The sequence below is a fragment of the Martes martes genome, assembly GCF_963455335.1.
Source record: "Martes martes genome assembly, chromosome: X".
In the NCBI taxonomy this organism is placed as follows: Eukaryota; Metazoa; Chordata; class Mammalia; order Carnivora; family Mustelidae; genus Martes; species Martes martes.
In genome coordinates this window covers 53,173,214-53,188,001 of record NC_137897.1, presented here as the reverse complement: position 1 = coordinate 53,188,001, position 14,788 = coordinate 53,173,214, and the positions used below count along the sequence as shown (strand labels likewise).

Below are 14,788 nucleotides of genomic sequence, written 5' to 3'. Positions count from 1 at the left end.
TTAACTTTAATCAAAAGAGAGAAATTTGGGGACGCCTGGGTGGCTCAGTTGGTTGGGCGGCTGCCTTCGGCTCAGGTCATGATCCCAGCGTCCTGGGATCGTCCCACATCGGGCTCCTTGCTCAGCAGGGAGCCTGCTTCTCCCTCTGCCTCTGCCTGCCTCTCTGTTTGCCTGTGCTCACTCTCTCTGACAAATAAATAAAATCTTTAAAAAAAAAAAAAAAGAGAGAGAAATTTGGGGTGCCTGGGTGGCTCAGTGGGTTAAGCCTCTGCCTTCAGCTCAGGTCATGATCTCGGGGTCCTGGGATCAAGCCTTGCATTGGGATCTCTGCTCAGCAGGGAGCCTGACTCTTTGCCTGCCTCTCTGCCTACTTGTGATCTCTCTCTGTGTGTGTCAAATAAACAAATAAAATCTTTTTAAAAAAAGAGAGAGAGAGAAATTTTGTTTTAATGGATAACAATGCACTGTCCATAGCACACCATTTTGGATTATCGGTTTTGCCCTCTTTTTTGTCTTTGAGCTAGTTGAGCTTTTGCACCTCTTGTTAATTGTGGGTAATTTTTGAGCATGCAAATTCTATCTTCCCTGGTTGAGATTTCACTGGTTTTCTCCCCTTCTCTGTTAAAATTAAAAACAAAAAAAAAAAAACAAAAAAAAAAACAAAAAAAACAGTTTTCATACCTATCTGTATATCAGACTGGATCCTGCTATCGTGCCCAATTTGTAAATACCAAATTTTCAATCCTTTCTATTTTCTTTAATATCTAGTTATAATCCTCCAGACTAATAATTCCAATTTTTCCCCTCTCATCTGACTCAGATTCATGAAGAACTAAAACCTGACAGTGCAGTTTTCTATAAGGATTTCACATTGCCTTACAACTGGCCCTTTCCCCAAGATCTGAAGAAGATTTGTGAAATAAAGCCTGATAACTTGGTATAAACCTCTAAGGACTCACCACAACAGGAGACCATGCATTGAGCTAGACTTTCCCTGGGGAAGACATTGTCTGAATTACAGAAGTCTGGTGAAATGTTCAGGTTATGTATGTCCTTATATGTAAAGGTAGCCAAGACTGTGGACAATGTCACGTAGAAAACTGACACCCAGCTTGGGAACTTCAAGAAACTCCAGGAGTGGTTTAACACAAGAGTTGAAAGATTTTCCCCAACTGACCTCTTAGAAACCACTGAAACTTCAGGGTTTAACTCCAAGATCTTTTCTTTAATACACACGTTGATATTAGTATTTCTCGTTTTCACTTTAGGTATCCCTCTTCTTTTAAGACGCCTCATAGGAAGTACCATCAGAAGCGGTAAGATGCCTGATGCTAAAACAACTGACTGACCTTTGCCACTCCTCTCAAAAAATGATCCAACCAGTTTTATAGAAAAAACATCAAGAAAAAATCCTCAAGAGATTAATTCCTTTCAAATCAGGTGGTTTATGATTGCCTGTGAGTTTTCAGCAATGAATTTTATGCATGTTGATTAAATGTATGGGGGCTACAGGGTTGGACTGACAATGTTGAACTTCATCTGAGCTATCTGCTCCCAGAAAGTAGTAATCAGTGGCTGATGAAATTTTCTACCGGCAAGTTTGATATTAAGTCAATATTCTTGGTCCACAAAGGAGTTTCTTCAAAAATGTTACGATTAGAGTGAAAATGTGATTTGTAGTCTGAGATTTTACAACACTGTTTTTTCATTCTCTAGACATAAACAACTTGCTGAAACTTAATAGTTTCCACCTTCTGAGAAAGAGGTAACAAGCCAGTTGCACTAAAGATGACTATGCTACCAGGGCTCACCCAATGGACAACCGGCTTAGTGATGACAAGACCTAAACTCGGGGTTAAAATATAAGGCTCTTAGCAGAGACATGGTTTGGGGGAGAAATGGATCTCAGATGCTACAAAGGGGATGGAGACCCAAATGCGGAGAAAGACAAGAGAGAGAGGAGCACACAGAGGACAACACAAGGAAAACACTTCCCCAAAGCAACTGGCTGGGAAATCAAGAGGAACTGAGATTTTTGTGAGATTTTGCAACCAGGGGTACTCTAGAACTGAAGTTTTAGAGCTCCACAGTATGGCTGGGATAGAGCTCTGAAGGTGCTGCCCTACTCCTAGACAGATGCCAGACAGGTAACCTTGGGTCAGATGGCATGACCTGAAGATCACTTAAGACACACTGGAAGAGACTGTTCCTTCTTCTTGGAGTGCATCTGTAAGAGGTGGCATTGCCTCTAGAGGAACAAAAGACCCAGCTAGCGCCATTTCACTTCCCTGCCCTTCAGCATAGGTGCAGACACACCTACTAAAGGTGCCTAACCTAGAGATTGGCTGTTTAGCATGCTTTGCTCCAAGTCCCATGCCCTTGTACTCTGGCAATGACTGCCTTTCTGGGTTAAAACTGCATCAGTCCTGTCATGGCCAGACCCTCTCCCAGAAGACCAGCACAGCTCCCCACAACACCAAGTCCCCAAAGTATGAAGTCTTAAAAATCAGCTGGCTTGGCTGGGATAGAACCCAAAGTGAACTGTGCCATCCAGGCAGGAAAGCAACATGGAGACACTGTGAAAACAACAACTTGAAAAACACCAGGGACACATGAGGGAAAATTATTCACTCTTTTGGAAGCACTCCCTGACAGCACTAAGCAAGGACTCCACTCTCTAGAGACAAAGGAACGGGCTGTTACCATTTCCGTACCCTGCTCCTTGGCATAAATGAACTTCAATAAACAGCACAACACCAACACTGGCTGCCTAACCTGCATACACCAAGCCCCACCCACCCTGCACTCTGCTAGTACTGCTTTTCTCAGGAAAGTGTGTCTAAGGACCAGCACAGCAAGCTCCTTCCCAAGAAAAAAAAGCATACATCCCCAAAAGCACCATGTCTACTGACCACTGAGTTCTGCAAAACTTCAGTTCTAGTGCAAACAGCATTAGGTCTCATTTAAAAAGCAGAACAGAGCATACCTAGTTAAAATTTGCCATACTCTGGCCAAGGATCAAACACTGCCCACTGCAAACAAGGAGAACCACTGTAGAAGACTGATCTAAGGGAGAGAGAAGCCAAAAACACAACAGCACAATGCATACAGCACACACTAGAGACACTTCCTGAAGCACCAGGCCCTGTCCAGGTGCTTCCTCATCTTCATACAACCTCATCTTCATAAAGCCACTGCTCTCAGGAGCAAGAAAGATAACAGGATTTTCTAACACAGAGAAGAAGACAAAGACCTAAACAAAATGCAAGACAGAGGAATACATCCCAAAAGAAAGAACAAAAAAAATCATGGCCAGAGATCTAATTGAAACAGATATAAGTAATATTTCTGCTGCAGAATTTAAACTAAGGATACTCTCTAGGCTTCAGTAAAAGCATGGAAGACATTGGGAAGACCCTTACCACAGAGATAAAAGAACTAAAAACAAATCATGTCTAAATTAAAAATGCAATATCTGAGATTTGAAACTGACTAGACCATGAGGATGGAAACACCAGAGGAGTGAATAAGTGATATAGAAGATAAAATAATGAAGCTGAACAAAATAGAGAAAAAAGAAAGATGGATCATGGGAATGGAATTAGGGAACTAAGTGACTCCATCAAACATAATAACATTCATATCATAAGAGTCCATCAAGAAGCATAGAGAGAAAGAAGGCAGAAAATTTATTGAGGAAATAATAGCTGAAAACTTCCCTTATCTGGGAAAGGAAACAGATATCCAAATCCAGGAGGCACACAGAACCCTTATCAAAATCAACAAGAGCAGGCCAACACCAATATATATTGCAGTTAAATTTGCAAAAGAAAAAAAAAATTCTTGCAAAACATAGTGATGAAGAAAAATTTCTAAAAGCAGCAAGAAAAAGGAAGTCCCTAATGTACAAGGTAAGTCCACTATGTTAGCTGCAGATGCCTCCACAGAAACTTGACAAGACAGAACAGAGTGGCATTATACATTCAGTATGCTGAATGGGAAAAATCTGTGGCCAAAAATACTCTATCCAGTAGCAAGTCTATCATTCAGTATAGAAGGAAAGATAAAGAATTTCCCAGACAAACAAAAACTAAAGGAGTGCATGACCACTAAACCAGTCCTGCAAAAAATATTAAAGGGCACATATTGTGATAAACACTGGATGTTATATGCAACTAATGAATCATTGAACACTACATCAAAAACTAATGATGTACTATATGCTGGCTGACAGAACATAATAAAAAAAATATTAAAGGGGATTCTTTGAGTAGGAAGGAAAGACCAAAAGCAACAAAGACTAGAATGGAACAGAGAAAATCTCCAGAAACAACAAAACAAATAATAAAATAGCACTAAGTAGTACATATCTTCAATAATTACTCTGAATGTAAATAGACTACACTATATGGTTAATCTTTGACAAAGCAGGGGAGAATATCCAATGGAAAAAAAGACAGTCCCTTCAACAAATGGTGTTGGGAAACCTGGGCAGCAACATGCAAAAGAATGAAACTGGACCACTTCCTTACACCATACACAAAAATGAATTCAAATTGGAAGACCTGAATATGAAACAGGAAACCATCAAAACCCTAAAGGAGAACACAGCAAGCAATAACCCCTTTGACATCAGCCATAACAACTTCTTACCAGATATGTCTCCTGAGGCAAGAGAACAAAAGCAAAAATAAACTATTAGGACCTCATCAAGATAAAACACTTCTGCACAGCAAAGGAAACCATCAATAAAACTAAAAGGCAACCTTCAGAATGGGAGAAGATACTTGCAAATTATGTATCTGACAAATGCTTAAAAACAAATAATCCAATTAAAAATTGGGCAGAAGACATGAATAGACATTTTTCCAAAGAAGACATCCAGATGGCCAGCAGACACATGAAAAGATGCTCAAAATCACTGATCATCAGGGAAATACAAATTAAAACTACAATGAGATACCACCTCACACCTTTCAGAGTGGCTAAAATCAACAACACAGGGAACAACAGATGTTGGCAAGGATGCAAAGAGGACCCTCTTACACTGTTGGTGGTAATGCAAACTGATGCAGCTACTCTGGAAACAGTACGGAGGTTCATGTAAATGTTAAAAATAGAAGTACCCAATGATCCAGCAATTGCACTGCTAGGTATTTACCCTAAGATACAAAAATACTAATTTGAAGGGATACGTGCACCCTGATGTTTATAGCAGCATTATCAGCAATAGTCAAATTATGATAAGAGGCCAAATGTCAACTGACTGATGAAGATGAATGGATAAAGCAGATATGAGAATATATAAATATATATATACATATATACACACACACATACACACACATATATATAGTGCATATTGTGTATACATATGCATATAAGTGTGTATTTTTGTGTACACACATATATACACAATGTACACATATATCTCTTTTCACACACACACATAGACATACTCACACTCACATACAATGGAATATTACTTGGCTCTAGAATGAAATCTTGACATTGCAATGATGTGGATGCAGCTAGAGTGTGTTATGCTAAGCGAAATAAGTCAGTCAGAAAAAGATAAATAGCTTATGATTTCACTCATATGTGGAATTTAAGAAACAAAGGAGATAAACGTAGGGGGGGAAAGAGAGAGGCAAACAAGGAAACAGACTCTTAACTATAGAGAAGAAACAGAGTTGCTGGAGGGGAGGTAGGCAAGGGTATGGATTAAATAGGTGATGGATATTATGGAGGGCACTTGTGATGAGCACTGGGTGTTATATATAAGTGATGGATGACTTAATTCTATACCTGAAACTAATATAATACTCTATGTTAACTGGAATTTAAATAAAAACTTGAAAAGACAAAAAATATATGTATAAGGTTCTCCAGTGAGGTCCATTAGAATTTTTAGGATTAAGTCAAAACTTTTGGGAATCTGCCTAGGTCTCCTTCCTGATCTTTTCTCATCTGTGTCTTATTCCCCATAAACTTCAGGATACAATCCAAAATATTTCATGAGGTATTCCAGGCCCCTCACTGTCTAACCCAGGCATCAACATCATGAACCCATCCACTGTATTTGGCCAATAGGTATGTTTTTCTTGGTTTGGATAATGTTTTGGGGTTTTTTTGTTTGTTTGTTTGTTTTTAGTTGAGTTATGTTAGTCACCATACAATACATCATTAGTTTTTTTTTAATTTTTATTGTTATGTTAGTCACCATACAATACATCATTAGTTTTTGATGCAATGTTCTAAGATTCATTGATTATGTACAACACCCAGCTCCATGCAATACTTGCCCTCCTTAATACCCACCACCAGGCTCACCCATCACCCACCCCTCCCCTCCAAAACCCTCAGTTTTTGTTTCTCAGAGTCCATAGTGTTTTTATTTGACTTAACTGCTGACAATTAATACTATGCATAAAATATCTGGGTATAATTTTCTGGAAAAAAAATTAGAGATACTGGCAATACAGGCATACATTTTTAGATGGCAACAATCACTGGAGCCCATTCAAGGATGCTGCTCTTAGATGTAGCATGTCTTTTTCTGTTTGTCACAAGCCCTACCTCTCATTACAAGTCACAGAGACAGAATATCAATTGCCATCCTATATCCAGTCTGCTTTGTTCATTTTCATCACCTGCCAAGACTCACATAGCCTTTATGCAACCTCTCCGGTCTTTATCTCTGACTCCCCCTCAAATTTTTCCTGTCACATTCAGTGTCTTCCAGTTTCAAGAAAGATAAAATCTTACTCCCCTCAATTGTACTTTTGTATATTTGTTTTCTCTGTTGTCTTTTCTTAATTCTCATTCATCCTTTAGAAATCCAACTCAGATCAGGACCAGGACAGGAGAAAGGCAAGTGAGGCACTGAGGGTGCAAAGTTTAGGAGGCACTCATAGTGCCTGCACTTTGCATGAACCTGAGAATAAGTGCTTTCTTAAATTTCAGCCCTAGCATCCTCACTTGCCTCACCCTAGCCTTGCATCTAACTTCAGTATCATTTCCCTGAGAAGCTTTTCTTGTTTATTCTCCCTATCTCACACACACACACACACACACACACACCAGTGTGGAATAGGGGTTACTGTGTGCCTACCTCTATCATAGTACTTATTATATTGTCTTGCAATTATCTGTATACTCATCTGCCTCCTTTAATAGACTGAGATCCTCGAGGACAGGGAGATTCATTGTGTCTCTGAGTCCCCAGTCTATGGCATTTAGTGGATACTTTCCACCTATTTACTAATGAACAAATGCATAGCAGTGTTCCTCAGAAAAGAGCAAGGAGGTTCTCTGACGCCTATGTGGAAAGCACCCATCTTTCTTGCTCCTAGTACTGCAACGATATAGGAAGTTATTTGCACATATTTCTTCCCAATACTTAACTGAATGGAAGTTCCATGAGGGCAGGATTCATAGCAGGTGCTCAATAAAAATTAGTTGAATAAATCAGTTGGGCTTTAGGAGACTTTGGTTCTGGCACTACCTTCAAACAATCACTAGCCCAACTCTGGACATCAGTTTCCCTATCTGTAGGATTGGCAGGAGTGGCGGTGGGAGGGTTGGTAAACCAGCTTAGTATATTCTCATTTTCTCCCTCTCTCGCTGTGTATGTGTGTATGTGTGTGCACGCACACGCTCACATTCACCTGTCTGTCTCTGCCTCTCTCTCATCAGTTTATGTAAAGTGCTTAAAACAAGATGTGGTACTTGGTAAGCACTCTGAAAAGTATCAGCTTATTTTTTTCACCTGGAAATTCAATTCTTCAAGTAAATTCTTACCTGCTTCATTTTAGCTTTGGTGGATAGGAGAAATTGAAGATCCAAGGAACAGTTTGAAAAAAACCTGAAAACTGACATGGGGTTCCAAAATGCTCACTGATGTTATGATGACTGTGTATAAATCAGAGCCCTGGGCTCCATTACAGAGATTCTGATTCATTTGATCTAAGAGAGGTTCTGAGACTCTGGATCAATAAGAGCTTCAGGTCACTCTGACACATACTAGGAATAACTAAGCTAGATACTCTCTAATGTTCTTGGAATACAAATATTTTATTTTACATTTTCCTTCACAGTTATTCAAGAAATATAATTTCAAACTGAGATTTTCCAAAACTTAGTTTCTACCACCTTCCTGGTAACAACTATGAGATACTGAGCACCAATCATAAGTCAGACACTGAGCCTAATGATTTACATATACTCTCTGGTATATGTACTTACCTGGTTTATTTCCCACAGTCATGTGAAATAGATTATACTTCCTGCTTTACAGATGAGGAAAACAGAGGCCCAACAAGCTTGGGTAATATTGCTAAGATCCCATAGCTAATAAATCTGAAGTATACACAAAACTACCTAAACGCCTGAGATTTCCTTTGGTCACTAAGATACAGAGGTAGAGAAAAAGCCACGCAATGCCAATTGAAGGCATAGACATCTTGCTCTAGAGCAGGGACAAATGTCATCTGGGCAGTGAGACACTTCCTCTCACTTGTCCCTATTACATACAGACTACTCAAGTTAGTTACTAGTGCTGATGATCAAGGGAAGGGACTCTTCAGAGAAGTTTCAGGTTTTGCTCACATCCTCTAGGAATCACTACCATCTCTGTTAGACAACTGGTATCTACAAGGGAGTTAATGGTACTGAGTTACATTTTGTAGCCATCAACAAAATTCATTATGAAAAGAACTGCAAAAAAAAAAAAAAAAGAACTGCAAGGTCCTCTTCACATATAATATGAAATCTAAATCTCAACCCAAAATTCTATTATAACTGTACTTTTACCAGTTTTTCTGGTTAAACCAATTTTTTCTGGTTAGCCCACTCTGGGCTAGTAGTGTTGGCAATTAGAGGGTATGGCACACTCTCCCGTCTCAGCTTCCAACACAACTGTTCTTTCCTAACAGTGCCCAGTAGAGTCTCTAATATTTCTTCTCAAAGCCTACAAAGAGCATCACCTTAAACTGTTGGAGCGCTAGTTGTTCTTCTCACTACCACCACAAATCCCAGTTCTCAAAATGTCATACTCAACAAAGATGACTATGTCAGGCCAATTAAAATCTCAAAATCTTTTTTCAGTCCCCATCAATAAAAATTAATTCATGATTCATCATCCCTAAAGGCAATGACCAGATGATAACTATGAGTTTCTGGAGTTGGCAGGCAAATGGTAACTGAGTTAAAGTGTTATTATAAAGCACACATTAAGAAGCAAATGTGTCACAGCTAGCAGCTTACATGGAGCTCACAAACACCCACAAGAACGTGGCATCACTGGGGGGTGTCATTTTGTTTATTTATATTGTTTTATTTTGTTTATAAGCCACCATGTTCAAACTCACACACCTTTTTCCTAAATGCCACTGGTTGACATTTATGGTAAGGTAGGTGTTGTACCCTCAGTGGGCCCGCCCCTACAGCTCCTTGGGCATTGGTCTAATCCTTTCAAATCTAGTTGGAGGCCACAGGGCCTCTAGACTCTAGGCATGTGATAAAAATGGCAGCCCTGATGATCTCTGGATTGGCTTCAGAGTCCTTCTTCTCTTGTCTTTGAAAAATAGTGCATGTTCATAGCCAAATAGCTCTATGGTCGGGTCTTACAGGGTCTAAGAAGTCAAAAAGTCTTCCTTCATTTTGTCACATTTTTTTTGTTTCCTATAGTCCCAGTGGGTAGTGTTTCTGCTCATATAATCCCATCTCTATCCCTGGCTTCTGTTGGAATAGTTGATTACATCCATGGTTCACACCCACATTGATCTCCTTATGCAATGGTCAGTCCACCACACCCTTGGTGTTCGCTTCCAAACACACTGTCATTTTTTTGTAATATGGACAGGCAGAGAAATGTCCACAACTTGAAATTCTTGTTCCATTTTGTTTAATAATTCCATCTTTAATTCATTTTTCCCCCTTAGTTTTTAGTAGAAACAGGGGGAACCAAGCCATTCTTTTAACACTTTGCTTAGAAATTTCCTCAGCCAAACATTCAATTTTTTCAGTCGGAAAACACTACCTTCCACAAAACACCAGAATATAAACACAGTTCAGCCAAGTTCTTTGCCTACTTTATAACAAGGATCGCTTTTCTCCATTGTCTAGTAACATGTTGTTCATGAAAACTTTCTCTATGGCTCGCCTTTTTTCTTTCTGAACTCTCACCACAATTGCCTTTAAAATTCCATTCATGGCAATCTCAGCTTTTGTTAGCATGCACTTCCAAACTTTTGCGGATTCCTCCCATTACTTAATTCCAAAGCTACCTCATTTTTAGGTATCTGGTACAGGAACACTCCAACTTCTCAGTACCAATTTCTTCTACCTTACTAAGTTTAAGATGCTATAACAAAGTACTATAGACTGGGTGGCTTACAAACAAGAGAAATTTATCTCTCACATTTCTGGAGGTTGGAAATCTGAGAATAGGGTGTCAGCATAGTTAGGTTCTGGTGAGAGCCCTCTTCAAGGTTGCAGACTGGCAACTTCTTGTGTATCTTCACATGATGGAAAGAAGGTAAAAGAGCCTTCTGGTGTCTCTTTTATGAGGACACTAATCCCATTCATGAGGGGTTCCACCTTCATGACCTAAGTACTTCCCAAAGACTCCAGCTCTTAATACCACCATATCAGGGGTTAGAATTTCAACACATGAATTTTGGGAAGGACACAGAAACATTTGGTCCATTGCAGAGCACAAAAAAAGCAAATATTATATTAACAATGATTAAACAGTCAACATGTATTTAGGCACTGTGCACACTTGGCATTGATCATCTCATCCCTATTTCTATATGAGAAAAATTTACACTTAGAAAGGGAGTCACCTACCCAGGTTACACGATAATAAGTTCCAAAGCTAGAGTTCAAATTTGGGCTATCTGACTCTCAAGCCCATGATATTAACTTTTAAATAAGTCATGCCCTTAGATAAAAATAGATTTATAAAATTAAAATGAAGTGAATAAATAATATAAATGCAAATGTGTGCTTCATTAGTTACACCACCATATTTACTAAAAGTCATCAATCTTAATCTCATAAAAGTACTCATTGAAGTATTATTTATAATAGTGAAAAATTAGAAATAAGCTAAATAGTTGAATACTATGTAAAGTATGGCTCCTATAATAAAGACATCTGAATGCATCCATTTTTTTTTTCATTCAGCAAACATGTATCGAGCATCTACTATATGTTAGGCACTCCTCTACATGCTGGGGAAATAGCAGTGAATAAAAACAACACCCTTGCCCCCCCCACCATGAAACATACAAAGAATTTTAAATGCTATCAGAAGATGGTTATGATAAAATGTTAGGTTAAAAAGATAAAACTATGTATTTAGCATGAACTAAATTGCATACACATAAAAGAGATACATGTACAAAAGAGAGCTAAAATATAATACGCCAATAGCATTCAATACATTGTTTCTGTACTGGAATATCTTACTATCATAGGTAATTTTATACTTTGATATATGATTCATATTTACTACAATGACCATTAAATAATAATACATATTTACATTTTAATGCTGGGGTTCATAAATACAACTGCATAACTAACTTGTTTCAGGGACATTAAAGCATTCACAATAGTCCTGTGGTTCAATGCTCTTGTCTAGCAAATGCTTTACATGAATTCTTTAACTTGCTGGTTACCAAACTTTTTTTTAAATGACCAGAGCAAATAGTTTAGGCTTTGAAAGCCATCAAGTCTCTGCCACTTCTATTCAATTTTGTTGTCCTACCACAAAAGTACCCTTAGACAATATTTTTCCCTTAGACAATATTTAAATGAATAAATGTAGCTGTGTTCCAACAAAACCTTATTTACCAAAAAACAGCGGCAGGCAAGATTTGGCCAAGGGCCAGAATTGGCCGACACCACTTTAACTTCATAGTAACTAACACAAAAACAAAATTCTTTAACTTCCACTGTTCAATCTCTTCCTAATAACATTCTTGATATTAATATTAACCACATATTATAGATGACAAGACTAAGGCTCAGAAAAAGGAAGTATCTGTCCAATATCACACAGCTCATACAGTGAGTTGTTAAATTCAATTCCCAAAAGGTTATGTCAAATGTCCTGTTGTCTGAAAAGCTGGACCTATATAAATGCTACTTTTAAACATTTTAGAGTTTATTCCTTAGAGGACTGTTACTCTAAATCATTTTGGAATTTTTTTCAAAAAAATCACCTTTACTCTATCCTTCACAAAAATATCTATTTTCATGTATTAGATTCTTTAAAGAAAAAGTCCCCTGCAGATTGACTGAGTCAAAGACCTCAGTGGAGGCTTAAGGGATATCTTTTTATTGCTTTTGTGTGAGTGGGGAATGGGACTGGAAAACAGTGTTTCTCTATCCTTCTTAAGCAGCCTCCCATGAGACTGGCACTAGACCACAGAGGATGAAGATGTCCAGGTTTCCTGTATCCAGAAACCTAGGAGACTCATGGTTTCAGAACTGCCTTAAAAGGCACAAGGCCACATGCAGCTGAAGACTTACCAATGTTAATCTCATCATCAGTCAGAGTGTCTCCAATAAAATCAAACTGAAAGGACTGAAGTGTCTGAGAAAATTTCTGAACAGCTGAAGAATAATCTGCAAAGTAAGAGAAACAGAAGAAATTGTCAAGACTGTCCTTTAACTGATTTACTCATATCTGTTAGGGCTAATAGGACAAAAGCAAAGGGAAGTGCTCCCAGTAGTTAGCAACTTGCATTTAATAAAGTTAAACAATGAATTTTGGAACACTGAAAAAAAATAAAATTTAAAAAATAAATAATTAAAGTTAAACAAAATATTAAAACTTCAGTAGAAGATTCAAGCAACTAAAACCATTAAAGAAGAAGGAGGGCAGTTTAGTGAAGTCTTTCTTTTAAATTATGAGACACGTTTTAATCTCAATTCCTGTCCTCTCTGACTCCTTCTATCCAAAGCCCATAAGACTTAAAACTACTTAGTTTTACTCCTAAAAGAGTCTCCTTAAGCATTAATTGAGCACCAGTTATGGGCAATGGACTAAATGCTTTCTCACCTCTCACCAAACAAATACCCACAAACATTCTACAAAGGAAAAAGCTGAATTTTGGAGTTGTGGTACTCAAGGTCCCTAAGCTAGCCAGCAGTGTCAAAAGTAGAAGCCAAATGGTCTGTCTGTTTCTCCAGGGCCTTTTCCATGGCAATACAGGCACAGCCTGGATATTTTAGACATTAACCATATGGCAGCCTGTGTTAGGTTACGATCAGGCAGGACAACAAATTTAACTTGTCCACACAGTATTCAGCAAGGGACCTGAACTAAGGAGGCAATTAATGAAAAACCTCAGGGTCGTAAGGCCAGACAAATGCTTTTATTTTTGGTGAATAATTTTGAATTTTATTAAATAAAAGTCTAATGAAGGTACAAAACTAAATCACATTTAGCTAGTCTTTTGATAAAATATCTCTAGTGAAATTTTTAAAATATTACCTTCACCAAGAGGTCCAGCCAAACTCTCCAGCCTTGCTACTCTCAGTGGTTCTCAGAGTAGAATCATCATCACCTGGAAGCTTTATGGAAATACACATTCCCAGACCAAACCCCAGACTTACTGAATCACAAAATTCAGTTTCATATAATCCCTAGGGTATTCATATGCCCTTTATTGTTCATGGAGCACTGCTTTCATTAACTAAAGTAATCCATTAGACCATCTTCTAGGAAAGCTCAAAATTTTGGTTATTTTTGGTTCCTTTTTTCCTATTTCTTCTTTAACTCCATAGTTTCATCATCCTCTACCTTCACATCTATGAGATACATAGATCTGTGAGAGTTTTTGCTCTCAGACCAACAGAAAGGGAGACAATACAGACAATATCTATTCTTTTCAATTAAAAGCTAACATGGTTAAGCACAAACACAATAAAAACATGTTCAGACCTTTGGTTGGAACAGATTAACCTACCTAGAATTTTATTGACATCTTGTCTACATCCTATTTCCAGAAAAGCTCATTCTCACTATTTAGAGCCTTGAGTCTTTGAACACATCATTGGCAAGAAGGAGGTGGAGAGAGGAGGAGGAGAAGCAGAAGAAGTAGCAGAGAGAGGAGAAGCAGGAGAACGAGGAGAAGAAGGAGAGGAGCGCCTGAGTGGCTCAGTTGGTTAGCACAGTGCCTGGTACACGGGTGTTCAATACACGGTAGCTTTCATTTTACTAATACTTAATACATTAACTGGAGACAAATAAAGGATCAGTGACTAAAAAAAAAAAAAGTATCTGACTCATAATTTCATCTCAGGTCATGATCTCATGGGTAGTGGATTGAGCCCTGTTTCAGGTTCCAAGCTCAGCGTGGAGTCTGCTTAAGAATTTCTCTCTCCCTCTTCCTCTGCCCCTCCCCCCACTTGCTCACTCTCTTTCTCTCTCTCTCAAATAAATAAATAAATCTTTTTTAAAAAAAGAAGAGAAAGAAGAAGAAAGGTTTTACAAAGAATAGGGACTGCAGACTAGGTTACCATGCCTTCTCAAATTTCCACACTTTGGAGTAACATTTTCTACTTCAAATCTGGTCCACACCAATGTAAGAAGAGGATGTTTTCCTGTTTTCCATATTTCATCAGCAAAGAGAACACAAAACTGGCTCCATGGCTGGAAAATAATCACTTTTCTCTGGCCTCCTTGGCCAGCAGCAGAAAAGGACAAGCCCAGAACTTCCCCATGTGCTTTCTGTGTCACTCAAGGAAATTAAATAAGAATATTCTT

General features: G+C 38.3%; 1 protein-coding gene across 1 annotated transcript in view; it reads right to left on the bottom strand.

The window, feature by feature from the left end:
* The window catches only part of OPHN1 (oligophrenin 1), a gene marked incomplete at its 5' end in the record, with an annotated part of 228,896 nt that extends 215,790 nt beyond the window's left edge, over nt 1–13,106 (bottom strand). The window contains 2 exons of the mRNA XM_080795513.1: nt 12,547–12,642; nt 13,079–13,106. Coding sequence (XP_080651639.1) covers nt 12,547–12,642; nt 13,079–13,106 — 124 coding nt within the window. The remainder of the gene's footprint in view (nt 1–12,546; nt 12,643–13,078) is intronic.
* Between the last annotated feature and the right edge of the window lie 1,682 nt (nt 13,107–14,788).